General features: G+C 39.3%; 1 protein-coding gene across 2 annotated transcripts in view; it reads left to right on the top strand.

Moving 5' to 3' along the window:
• Positions 1-13,735, top strand: part of LRRIQ1 (leucine rich repeats and IQ motif containing 1) — a 172,382-nt gene that overhangs the window by 12,073 nt on the left and 146,574 nt on the right. For both annotated transcript variants that reach the window (XM_019543129.1, XM_019543130.1), the window contains exons 6-9: positions 2,768-2,842; positions 4,181-5,392; positions 6,912-7,064; positions 10,396-10,546. In XM_019543129.1, the coding sequence (XP_019398674.1) occupies positions 2,768-2,842; positions 4,181-5,392; positions 6,912-7,064; positions 10,396-10,546 (1,591 nt within the window). The remainder of the gene's footprint in view (positions 1-2,767; positions 2,843-4,180; positions 5,393-6,911; positions 7,065-10,395; positions 10,547-13,735) is intronic.

Here is a 13,735-nt window from a genome sequence, read left to right as displayed (position 1 = left end):
TGGGGTGTGTGGGGGGTGTGTGTGCATAGGAGTGAGCAGGGCTTCCCAGAGGTGAATGGGTATGTGTGTAGGGGGTGTGGGGTTTGTGGGGGCATGTGGGGGAGCGTGTGAGTGGATGCGGTATTTGTGGGATGTGTGATTGTGTGTGGGAGAGGGTGTGGTTATGGGGTGTGTGGGGGCAGTTTGTGGGTGTTGTGGGATGTCCAGGGGAGCTCCTGACATGGGCATCCACCCCTGTCCCACAACATCCTAGAGCTTGCAAACCCTGCGGTGCCTTCCCATCACCACCAGTAGTGCACAACCCCTACCCTGCCCCGTACCTGCTGTGGACTCACCCAGCAGGAGTGGATTAGTCAGAACCTGGCTACAGCCCTGACCCAGCGCACCTTGTGCCTGGTCTGGATTTGCTTGCTTACGCTGAACAGCAGCAGCAGCAGCAGCAGCAGCAGCAGTGCTGGCCAGGTGAAAAATATTGCTCAGCACAAGGGAAAAGCTGCCCCTCCCACTCGCTGCTTCCCTGCACTCCCTGCTGCAGCCACCCGGGGCCCATGCTGGGTTGCCCTGCAGCTCCACCACTGTCACTGCCACCTCTAGGCTGCCCCACAGGGCAGAGGAGCCGTAGGGCAGCCTGGCGCAGGCTCTGAGCAGCTGTAACAAGGCAGCAATGAGGGGGAGGAGCTATTTTCCCCTGCACTGAGCAACAATTTCTGCCCAGCTGACACTCCTGCTGCTGCTGTTACATGAGCAGTTAAGTCTAGAGCAGGTGCAGGCCATGCCGGGTCAGGGCATGGGTCCCCACTGGACCACAGGGCCGGGGCTAATGGCTGTGACAGATGGAAGAAGCTGTCGCCACTTGGTGTGCCTAGAAAGGTAGTCTAGCTGCAGAGCCGCCCCAGCCCCACTGTGTGCCCATGGAGCAGCAGGACACACCACTACCTGACAGTGCCTGGGCCAGGCAGGACTAAGGGACCAGCTGTGGACTGGACAAAGCCCCTCTGGCCAGCCCGCAAGCTGTATTTTTCCCCCACCCCATGATAGCTTTTCTACTTGTTAAGTTTATTCTTTCCAAAACTGTGCTTGTCCAGTCTTCATGATGTCTTGACTGCTATGTGTATGGTTTGTACTTTTCCTGCAGTCAGAACTTGTTTACACTGTTTATAATTTATATTACACAGCGGGGCTGGGGTGGCTCCGCAGGGCAGCCCAGCATGGGCTCCGGGTGGCTGCAGCAGGGAGCGCAGGGCAGCAGTGAGGAGTATTTCCACATCCTCCTCACTTGTTTGCACATTTCAATAATTTCCTCCATTGTGTTTTTTAAATTACTTCCCTACATATTTTATATTCGATCTTTTTAAAGGTTTCTATATCATTGCCATCTAAGGTTTTAAAGAGGAAGCATCACTTTGTATGCCCCCTTCATAGAGCTTATTAAAATCAAATTTGGCTCCAGCTATGTTCATCTTTTTCTTGGGCATTAGCTTAATCGTTGCCATAAATAATTACAATCATGTCTATATTTGGCATTTCTATAACATTTCTTATTTGCTTACCATGTTCACATCACCCTTTACATTCTTGTCTCCAGGCGTCAGAATTATACTGTATTTTGGAGGCAAGTCCATTATGTTATCTAATTGTTAGATAAAATGTGTTTTCTACCTCTCTTGCTGCTTTGACAGGTGTATAATATCAAATTATATACCTGTTATACTTAATTTACTGTAGGCAGAATGAGCCTTATGACAACTGCTGGGCATAGGTGTTCTTTGTAGGTAACAGTCCTCATTGTGGGTAACACAGCTGTTCTTTGTGAGTAACAGTTCTCTTCTACATCCCACCTTTGTGCTTCATTTTTCTACTTCATCCTTAATAAAAGAAAGCATAGCTTCTCAGTGTCTTATTTCCTGTGGGCTTCCACTGCATCTTCTGGACAGTGGCAAAGGAAATTTGTCACTTTACCACCTTTGCTACTTGTTCAGTTTTGTTTGGAGCAAATAGAGTTCTGAGATTACAGAGTATAATACGCTTAACTCTTGTTCAAAAGCCGTGACCAGTTTTCTTTGCTAGGCCTGAATCAAAATCCTTATAAATCATTTTAATCTTGTCCAGTTGATGTAACCAATGAATTCAGGATGCCATAACTTGTTGGGTCAGTTTTTCTTATCTGGCTAATTGGAATGCTATGTCATAGCCAGCTGGACCACTAAGAAGAATTATTAGCCTTCCTCCTTGTGCACCAAGGCTAACATGCTGGGACTGTTAAGATTTGAAATTGGAGACTTTCCTGAATGGACTGTGTGAAGTATACTGGAATTTGAAATTAGAGTTTTCCTTATTTTAAATCTTCTCTGAAAAGGCTTAAATGAGCTCAGTTTCTTTATAATAAAATTGATGCGAGAGAGAGTTGGTGCATGGCACTTAGGGAGAACATGCCTCAGTGCTGTTTTATCCCAGTGTAGCACCTAGAGAGATTTTATTGTCAATAACTTAAATTCTGCAGGCTAAGATATCATTTTTCTGGGTTAAAGTACCCAGATGCTGAACCTAGTTGAGCATCTTTGAGTAAATGACCATACAGACAATCTGAGTCTCCACTCTTTGTTTTCCTGATTTAACCAAATAAGCCTCTTAGTGTAATTCAAATTCTGACATAAATAAACAGATACATGGGATGAGCTTTTTTCTCTCTTTTCTTAGAGAGAATCTGCTATGATGTTAGTTACGTATAATTGAATGTTAAAATGATAAATTTTTGCTTACTACACAGGAACAACAAGCTAGGATGGAAGCTGAGCTACTGAAAGAAAATGAAGTTTGGGGAGTGAAGTGTAGGCAACATGAGGTAATATGCAGGCATGAAGTTTTCTCCAAAAGAAAGTTACTGTTCATGTGAATGAAATGTTTATTCTTATCTAGGAGAACATAGTGTAGCTGATTGATTGTTACTGTGTGTATTAGGAAACTGTCCCTGTGTAGGTATGAGGAATGGGGAATGTTAGGTTTGTAATGCCAGTCTGTATCTTCTCAAAGGTGTCAAGTCCATTTTAGCTATTCAGGCTTTTCCTATTTTCTGTTGTCCAAAGGTTGGTAGCACAGGCCTAAAAGTAAGTGGTTATACCATTGAAAAGTAATTGTACTAAATATGGTAGCTCTTATTGAAGAGAACTGTTGTATTGGGGCAGGTTGCCTTAGCAGTGATGTTACTTAGAAGATATCTAAGTACATGACAAGGGTTAGTAAAGTGAAGGAAGTGATATCCTAGGGACTAAAAAGTTATAAAAGGAGCAGGGACTGAGCAATGTGTCCTTCCCTTGTCCACATTCGGCAGCTCAAGCCAAGTGGCATCTGCCTGCACCAAGAGCTTGGTGAGGTGGAGGAAAACATTGTCTGCCTGCCTTCACGTAGATGGATCCCCAACTAGAGATCGGGTATCGTGTTAAGAGAGTCATTTTGTTCTAATGGTATGTAACCTCTTGTGTTATTTTTAAATAAACTGTGATGGCATGAGAGGATTTGTGCAAAGCCTTTCTGTATTTATATGTGTGTGGGCTTTGTGTGTGCATGCCTTCTGACAAGTTAGACTGTAAACCAGAGTGCACACACTTTTAGTAAGATTCGGGGAGATCAGTAGTTTAAGTTGTGGTGCGAGCATGATAGGTCTTGGCTGGACTGAGTGGGGACGAGTAATTGATCTGTGAATAACAACTGTCTGGCTAGGGTGCTAGAAAGAAAGTACATGAAAGTGCCTGGACTGAAACTCTAGAGGGTGATGGAACTACAGTGAGTGGCCAACAGGGAACGTTCATCCAGATTACATCATAGTGGTTTAGAAAAACGTGAAATTTGTTACTTAGAGCTCTTTGTAAAAGTTGGATCTGGCTGAGCAGGCCACTTTTTTTTCTGCAGCTGCAAACAGCTTTCAGCTCTACACCCAAATAAAGATTTAGCCAACTTTTAAAGTAAGAGGACTCCGCTATAAGAGTAGTAGGCTAACCTACTAGGAGACAAAATAAAATCAGATTAGCAGAATGTAAAATATAATTATTATTCAGAAAGGATAGCCACATAATTTCTTAATAATAAATCTGTACCAATCTTTCTTTTTATTACACTTGGATCTCAGGTATATTTTCAGTATATCATTTCCTGAAAATGCATTTCAATTGTTCTTTTGGATTAGGAATTCATCAAAAGATTACAACTGCAAATGGAAAAGGAGAAAAGTATCTTTGAAGAGCAGCAAGCAAAAGAAAGACAGCACTTAGCAAAGCAGCAGCATACAGCAGCTGTGAAAATACAAGCCAAAATGAAAGCATTTTTAGCGTACAGAAAATATGCACCCATCCTAAAAGAAAGGAAAGCAGAAATTAAAAGGAGGAAGGAGCTTAAAGAAAAAATGGAGAAGGAAATGAAAGAAAAGGAAGAAAAATTACGACGGCGAATGGAGGAAAAGAAGGGGGAAAAAGAACAGGAGAGAAAGAGACAAGAAGAAATAGAAAGACAGAACTTTATGGAACAAGAGAAGAGGCGTGAAGAATATGAAAAGAAGAAAGTAAGTCTGAAGTTTGAAAGAGAAAAACAGCTTCAATTAAGACAGCAAGAATCAATAAAATTGGAAGTGAGAATAACCAGGGACAAGACGGCTGAAAATAGAGAAAAAGTTGCACGCAATAGAGAGGAGGAAAAAGAGAGAGAAAAGATAAAAGAAATAAGAGAAGAGGAAAAGGATCAGAAAAAACAGATACAGGAAATAGTTGAAGATAAAGCTATTAAAAAGATACGAGACGTAAGTAATATGGAGATTCCAAAAGAGAGAAAACTGACATCACCAAAACCTAGGAGGAAAGAACAATCTTCTGAAACAAATATTGAAAACTTAGATGAGAATTCAATGGTACACGTAGAAAAAAGTTACTCGCAAACTATATATATTGATAAAAATGAAATTGCAAATACTCTGGATTGTGTTCCTGTTGACCTTTCTGATGTTAATGTAATAGGAAATAAGGAAAACAGTATACTCAGCAGTCAGTGTAATGTGAAGTCTTATCCAGATACTGAGAAAATAGAACACAAAGTGCAGTCTTTTAATTTTGAAGTAATTAAAACATCAGATGCAATGGGAGAAATACAGGTGGAAGTCACTGAAAATGTGGATAAAAGTAATAAGAGCAATGAGTATTCTGAGAGGTCATTAACGTTTTATGATGATATTGAAAAGAAGAGACTAACATGGATGAAGACGTGTAAACCATGGTCTAAAATTTGTAGGGAAAACCAGAAAAAGAAAGAAGTTAAAATAAGTCGGCCAAGAAAAAGCACAGCTAATTCAATGTCTCCATTAAGTATAGAAATGATCATTCAGAGTGGTCCGTGGAGTGCACTCCAACAGGTAACTATAATATAGTGATTCTCAGATAGAGTAAGAAAACTGACTGGTAATTTGAGGTGGGATTCAAAAGGTTTCATCATTAGTTTAATAAAATTAGTTTTCCCATTGACTGCTGAGGGAGAGGAGAATAGTGGTATTGGTGAATGCTTTAGAAATCTTGCCCAGGTACGTTATTTTATGGTTCCAGCTACTGAATTACACTAGGTTACAGGTAAAAGTGCATAGGTAGCTTCCTCACATTAGTTTTACCCTTACCAACAGCTTAATTGCAACAAGGAAATTTTGTGATTGGGATAAAAATGATTAACCTGCCCCTCCGCCAGTATTTCTCACTCAGGATATTGTCCATTTTATGAAAATGATTCAGAATCCTTGCTTTGTAATAGTCAACTCTACTGCAAAAGAGTCAAATACTGTTTATACTGAATTTTGTTGGGTAGCAAGGCTACATGATCGTTGGTAGAAATAATATATACAAATTTAATTTTTGGTATTTTTTCATATGCAGGATGTAAACAAACGCTTAATTTGTTATTATGTCAAGAAAATCAGAGAATCTTCCATGTGTCAGGTATCCAGGTTGTAGCCATATTGGTCTAGTGGAAAAGGCAATCAGGGCTTGTGGTAGGGTGATATCTTTTTTTAGACCAACAAGATTTTTACAAAAACATGAAAATATCGAATTTTAGCTAATTTTCAAAATGAAATCTTTATAATTTTCCAAGGAGGAAGCAACTTTGACCACCTGAAACCTGAGATACTGCTTCTGTCTTTGTTCAAGGTAATTTCACAGAGCCTCACAAGATCTACATAATCACAGAGCCTCACAAGATCTGAGCAACTCCTTACCAGCTAAGAACTGCCTGCCCAGAGGAGTTTTCCATTTATTGACTTCTCTGGGAAATCCTGTGAAATATGAACTTTTATTTCTACCCAGGAGAACTTTTACAAACTTTTCTCCGATCCCTGATGAAGGGTGTTTGTGCCCGAAAGCTTTTTTTTTGCCAAAAATCTTGGTTTAATAAAAGATATCACCTCTACCAAAAGCCCAGCTTGTCTTTTCCAAGATACATTTCACTTCTGTTTTGAGAAGTTTATTTACTCCATGTGATTTCCTAAATGAGAGAAAATCCATATTAGGATTTGTTTTGCTGCAACATTAATTTCCCATATGTTCACAAGTGCTGTCACAGGTAGAGCAAAACTCATATGTAAAATGGACCTCAGAATGAGACTTGGTTCCTTTTTTGAAGTGTTACTTTTTCTTCTTCACTGACAGTTATAAAGCAAACCAATCATTTTCAGACTTTTTATGTGGAGGTAGTGTGATGAATTTTTTTTTGAAGACAGTAACATTCCATAGCTCTTTTTTTTAAAGGAGTAAATTAATGTGCCTATAGAACTTTCAGAATATTTGCCATAGTCCTTTGATTATATAGAAATGTAAATAAAAAGCTTTCATAGATTAAAAAAATATGAATTCAATCATATGTATACATTTTTCACTTACTGTATGTAGGTCACGACACTTACACTTCAAGATTTGCCTGGGTGTAGCCTCTCTACGTTGTCCGAATGCACAAATCTTCAGTTATTGACCCTTAGGCGATGTGGGATAACTGCACTGGAAGGACTAAGTAACTGCAAAGACCTCAAGTATATTAATGTGGAGGTATCAAACAAATTTTAATTTATATATGGAGGTGGGGCAAAAATGCAACTTCTGCCATTTACTATTTTATGGAATTAAATATATGTTAGTCTTTATGCACTAGGAACTTTTTACTAGTGAATGTTGTATTAACAAAGCAGTCCTAGCACGAGCACAGCTATATGAACGGAACTGCGCTCTGCCCAGTTCTGGTAAAACCACCATCCACAAGTGAATGAAGATACGCTTCTAAAAGTGCAGATTATTTCTAAGCGCAGATACAATCGCATGTATTCTAGGAACTTCTACCAGTATACCTATGTCAGTCAAAGATAGTGCCTCATAATAGACCTGAACAACATAACTGTGCTGTCTATCTGTGATATAGATCAAATCTAAATGTATTACACCTAGGTCAAGGGTTTCAAAAGTAGGTACGTAATGTTAAGGTCAAAAGTACATATTTAGACACCTTAGAGTCTGCTTTTATTCCCAAATCCTGAGTGGCTGTCTTTAACAACAGACTTAAATGACACAAGGTGATATGTGCCAATCTACTATATATATCATAATTTGAAAGTGTTGCGTTTGAAAGTTAAGTATTTACTCCCTCAATTCTGTAGTGTAGTGTAAAACCTCCCTTTAGAGGGAGAGGAGATGCATGTAAACCTCTGGGGTACTCTCCCAGATTGAGAAATCTAAGCATTTCCCTTTCTCATAGATGTAAGCATCTTTCTCCTAGCATTTTGTCCAAAAACAATTCTTTTGGCTGTTTTTTCTGGTCTATTTTTCCTTAACTTTCTATTTCACTATTTCTGATAGGTGTATGCTTACAGGTGGCCAAAGGTCTACCTGCCCGTATTTGCATTCAGAAGCCAGTGAAGCCTTGCCATTCTAGTTTTTGTGCAAGGAACAGGACCAAACTTGACTTTTTGAGGCATGGGGTGGCACAATATTGCCCCTTATGCAGCTGTCTGTACAACTGAATGAACAAAGAAAACTTTTGTCTTTATTATGTGCCTAAATTAAGGAACTTGACAGTTTATAAGAGACAGATGTGGTTACTAATTCATTTTCAACTATTCTGATTATACCAATGTGCCACTGAGTTAATGTACCTTGACAAACAGAAGATCCATTGTCAATAAAAGCCCTGAGTATTTCTTTTTGTGTCAGACTACAATTTAAGATCTGAACTCCTCCAGATTCTGAAAGGAATTGGCAGCGTGGGTTACAGCTAAGAGAATGTTTCCCTGGGCTAAGTCAATATACTGGGAGTCAAAACCCAGTGGTTTTTTTTTCAGTTTTGCTACTTATTCAGAATGTAATTTGGGGTTGTTTTTTTTTAAAGCGTTCCCTAATTTTAGGTGCCTTGAGCAAAGCAGTAGGATAAGTAGTGTATCTAGCCAAATCTGTTAGTCTTTCTCTGATTGTAGTGTATTTAGACTGTCAGATCAAAATCATTTTCATAGGTACATAAATGGGATTTAGGCAGAATTTAGACACCTAAATCCCAAAATGTAAGCCAGGTGAACACTATCTAGGTCAGCAAGTGGCAGCATTTTCTGATAATGGGCCAGAGTGACCCAGCTGAGATCCAGGGGAAGATGGCGCTAGGACCTGGCTGCTGCTGCCACCCCTTCTTTCTCCCTGCTGCCTGGCTCTGGTATGCCATATGTAAAAGTTTCTGGCTGCTCTGATGCCTAATTACAGGGTGGCATGGGTGAAGACCTCCCGTACTGAATGCCCCAGAAACCCCCCTGTCACCAAACACTGCTGAAGACCATGCAGTCTGGATCTAGTGGCTCAGAGGACTGGATCCAGCCTTCAGGCCATAGCTTACTGACCCCTGGTCTAGACACGTCCACTTGGCTTGATTTTTGTGGCATAAGCTTCATTGCAATCCAGCTCAGAGTTGGTAGGCACCTCGGGTGACATTCTGTTCTTTTCTGGATGGCTAGATCACTTGATTTGGCCATCTAGGAATACATACAGGTATGCAGGTTTCAGTTGTCTAAAAACTGGCACGTCTGGTCTATGTTAATTTGCCTCAGGTTAAACCAACTTAGATCGAGATCAGGCTAACCTGATCTGCTGAACACCTGTATGTGTTCACAGGTGAAGTGCCCTGGGGCTGCACTATTCCCACTCGTCACCCGACCCTGGTTAGGTTATTTTTAGCCCTGAAACTGGGCAATACTTCCTACCTCATGAATCTGCCACCTCCTCCAATTCCTGCCTTCCCCTGCTAGGATGCTATTGTTCAAAAGATGGGCAACACTTACAGCTCATATTCAGAAATGAAAGTTGCTGCAGACATTGTGATTCACACCAAACTTAATGCTGCTGGTGCATTCCCTCCTGCAATGGTAGAGGAGCCAACTATACAACACTGAGTCAGGGCATAAACTCTTAGGATTAGGGAAAGATTCAGATGTGGCTCCAGTCTCAACACCTGGATGCTCTGGATCACCTTTTGGAGGCAGCTAACTTTGTGTTGATGGTATGGAAATCTGAAGTGCCTAACCTTACCAATTTGGATCCTCTCCTTAAATCGAGGTGTCTAATTTTAAGCTTTTGTAAAGGCTTAAGTGTAGACACTTATGAGAATGATTTGGATCTGGCTATATATGTTCACTGCCATTTCTAAGCGTTAAAATAATTAAGTTCCAAATGATGCAGAGTATTAGCTTATTCTTACTCGTGTAAGATAATTTTTCTTTTCTGAAGACTGGATAGCTCCTCAAAGTATGTCTTTAGTTTATGAACAGTGCTGGTAGATGTATTTGTTTTGTTCAGGCTAAATGAATGAACAGTTAAATATCCTCTTTTAGTAATAGCTGAAATAACAGAAGATACTGCCTGAAGCAAACTAGCACAGAAAAGCTGGACTGGAAGTATAAGAGGTTCTGCTGGGTTGTAAATGCAAATGCAGGTAGGTAGACCTTTGGTTGCCTGAGAGTATACAGCGATCAGAAAGAGCAAAATAGAAAGTTAAGAAAAATAGACTAGAAAAATAGCCAAGAGAATTGTTTTTTGGACAAATGCTGGTGGAAAGATGCTTTGAGCTATGGGCAAGGAAAATGCCTTACATTTTCAATTATTAATGTGTTCATAAAAACAGGACTTCAACATCTTTGTATACAAAAAATGATTATGTTGAAGATATACCTGAGCCTGTTATTAGTTTCCTCTTCTAAAGGAAACAATTCAAAAGGTCCTGAATATTGGCTAGCTACTTGGGCTAAGATGAGTAAAGTCGGTAACGTTTCCTATATTTTTAGTTAGCCATATAATATACTCCTTTCACAAAAAGAAATTTTTTAAATTTTATCCTTTGCATTTGTTACAGGAAAATAATATTCACACAATAAATTGTGAGAAACTGGAAAATCTCTGCATTCTAATTCTGAATAAAAATCAGCTTTCGTCAGTTTGTGGCCTAGATGGCTGCCATAATCTCCGAAGTCTTGAATTATCCTACAATAGAATTACACGAATTGGTAAGAAAATAATAGAGATTGTTTGACTGTTTTTTTAATTTATAATGGGTGCATCTCCATGTGAAATTAGGGTGAAGCAGTAAACCCCAGTTCTGTCTGAGCCAGAGTAAACTGCTCCTGGGAACAGTGTCTACTTGTGCACCCGGGACAGCAGCAATTCAAGTTGGGGTAGAGCAGAACAAGGCTGGCAGGTAACATGGGGAGGAGGGTCAGCCTGAGCTCTGGGTGGCAGCATCAAGTGACAGAGTGACTGGCTGAGGCGCGAGGGTGCTGACCCTGAGGAGCTAGATGCCAGGCAAGTATATGGCCCCTATCTGTCATATACCGTCGAGATGTGCATTTCAGCACAGTAAATGGCCCCTCAGTAAGATGGTGCTGTCCCTGATAGTACTGTCTTATGGTGGAGTTAATTATTTTACTGCACCCTAATACCTGGTCATGTGTAGATGGTGATGCTTTACTGTGGAGCTATTTACTCTACTCAGCAGTAAAGTGCATGTGTAGCTGCCCCCATTATTATTTATTTATTTTTAACTTAATTTGGTTGAAAAAAGTAAATGACTTCTAATAATGTATTCATAATCTTGTACCAGGCTTATTTAAAAGAAGATGATAGACACATGTTCTGAGCAGTAGAATTTCATTAAAAAGTCAGAATAATACATGTAAAGTCCTTACCTCTTTTGATGTGAGTAATTTAAAGGATCAAGGCATTTGGATGGGTAGAAGATGAGAACAACAAGAAACAAAGGAAAAGGAATTTGTATCTATGGGGAAAAAATTGTACAGGAGGAGAAATCCTGAGTCTTAGAGAGCCGCTATCATCATGCTGATACATCAGGATCCAAAGTGTTTCATCAATTATAAATTGAAAGCAAAGGGCAGTATATTGGATGTAACTATAGATTCTGTTACCCTGGATTGAGGAAAATGAATTCATTATCTTCAGAAGAGAGAATTTATCCAGTTGGTAAGAGAGAGCTTGTAGGGTGGAATCCTATTAAGCTTTTCATGTCTAAATGGCACTTGCCCATCTCATATGTAGTGTTTAACATTTTCCACTTCTGCTGCCCATGTAGTATGGATCTACATTGCTACTGCACATTCAGTAGGCTAACAATTGGCCAGGAAGGTACACAGCTACATTTGTATGTATTAAGGTATAAGTTCCAAAAAGAGGAGGAGCTCCCCCCATGCTTTAGCCCCAGTAACTATTAGGTTACATCATGGGCCCAGGTAGCCAGATATTGAGGTTCTAGGCTTCCCTCATCCAGAAGGTGTGTAAACCCACATCTAAGTTCCTAGCATACTAGCTCTACCACCATGCCACAGGTTAGGTGTTATCCAGTTCCCTTTCCAGCAGTCCTTTTCAGTCTGAGTTACTGCCTGTTGCATTTAATAGTTGTTGACTAGAACAGATAGAGAACATTAGGAAAGCTTCTGTCCTATTGGAAGCGGGGCTGGAGCCCATGACCTTTTCTTGATCAGATTAGCAGCCATCTGACTGAGCTATATATCTAGCTTACTATAAGCCCTCCTTATCTCTCTGTCTTCACTTCTTAGATGTCCAGACAGCATAAGCATGGATCGTTGAATGTGTGTGCATGCCAAAAACCTACCTACATGGCTGGGTATATGCCAGTTAAGTGCAGAAACGGTAATAGAATCTGTCCCCAAGGCAGAAGGAAGGGCCCTAATTATTTTATCTTGTTTTTAGCCTTTTAAATTTTTTAAAGTTATTATTTAAATAGAAACAAATAGCGCTGATGAATCTCCCAAGCTGAAGAAGGCTACCTTAATTTAACCTTATTTTTTTAAAGTGTCACCAGAGGCAAAAAGCAGAAGATTAGATGAATATGGAAAATAAGGACCTTAATTCCCTGTTTAACAAGTAAATGGCAAATAGGAAATTTTAAACTTGAGAAATTTATCGTAATTTTATAGCCACCCATGCAGTTGTAATTCCATGTTAAAATACAGTACTTCAGATGTTTGAATGTTGATTTTACATATTAAAGTATCTGAATGTAATTAATATTACTTGAGGATACTGCCCTACAGTTAATAGTGAATGTTGGTGTTTTTGGCACTTGCTGTGAAAGTAAAGTCAGTAGCCCAAGGGGGAACTGATGAAACAGATTGGTTGCAAGGAGAAATACTGGAACTTCTTTGTGTTCTTGGTGCCAGTAGTGCTGTATGAGATTATTTGTTTGCATTGGTTTTCCTGGAGCAGAATATTTGCAAGATTAATGTGAAGGTGACATATTATTAATTGATGATCCTTAGGTATGTAGTATCTGTATAGAGCAAAAGCCTTCTGTAATGTCTGTTATGTACAATGAAAGCAGTGTGCAATGAGTTTGAATGGGAAAATGGATGTTCAAGAGAAAAAACACTTGGCGTCTGCTTTTCTCTTTTCAGAAGTGGCTGTGAGGAGGTCTGGTTAAACTAAGTTTATAACGTAGAGTTTGTTTCATACAATAACATTGATAGTAAGAAATCTTAAGGAATCTCATAAAGGTGGATTTGTGTTTTTAATATGTTAATTTGACCCTTCTGCCTATAAATCTTACAGAATGTTCCTTGGCAACTTGAGACTTTGCAGTGCTGTGTAGTTGTCTTTTTCAATTTATACACAATTCATTCAATTTCAAACTGTTAGTCGATTGATTTTTTTCTTTAAAAATAAGGCTTACTTATTTTTGTGGTTGTAACAATTCAGTCCAGTAATTCCTAATAGGGAACTTTACATGTTTGTTTTCATCAAAATAAAAAAATTGGCAAAAAAGGCAGTTGGTAGGAGCTAAATATATGTAAAAAGTGAAGACAGAAACATGCATTCTGTCCAATGATTGTATGCTCTGAATGCAGCATTCTCACTAACTGGGTGTTTAAACATTTGTATAATCCATAAATATGCCAAAGTGTATTGTTCCAGTGAACTTTACTAATTTTAATCTAAAAAATCATTATTTTAAATGAAGGCTTGTTGATAAAGAGCTTATGATGCTTCTTTTTCTATGACTCTTTTATGGGTCATGGGATATTTTTCCAGAATACTACTAATGCGAACAAGAACAAGACGGAACCATGGCTTTTATAGCGAGTTTTGGTCTTAATTTTTCTTAGAAAGTTATTAAGAACCATTTAATGCAACTTCAGCTTTAAATAGCTTCTTCAGATATCCTC

This window comes from Crocodylus porosus, unplaced genomic scaffold (genome assembly GCF_001723895.1).
Source record: "Crocodylus porosus isolate Cpor-Errol unplaced genomic scaffold, CroPor_comp1, whole genome shotgun sequence".
Classification (NCBI taxonomy): domain Eukaryota; kingdom Metazoa; phylum Chordata; order Crocodylia; family Crocodylidae; genus Crocodylus; species Crocodylus porosus.
This window is presented reverse-complemented; position numbering and strand designations above follow the sequence as displayed.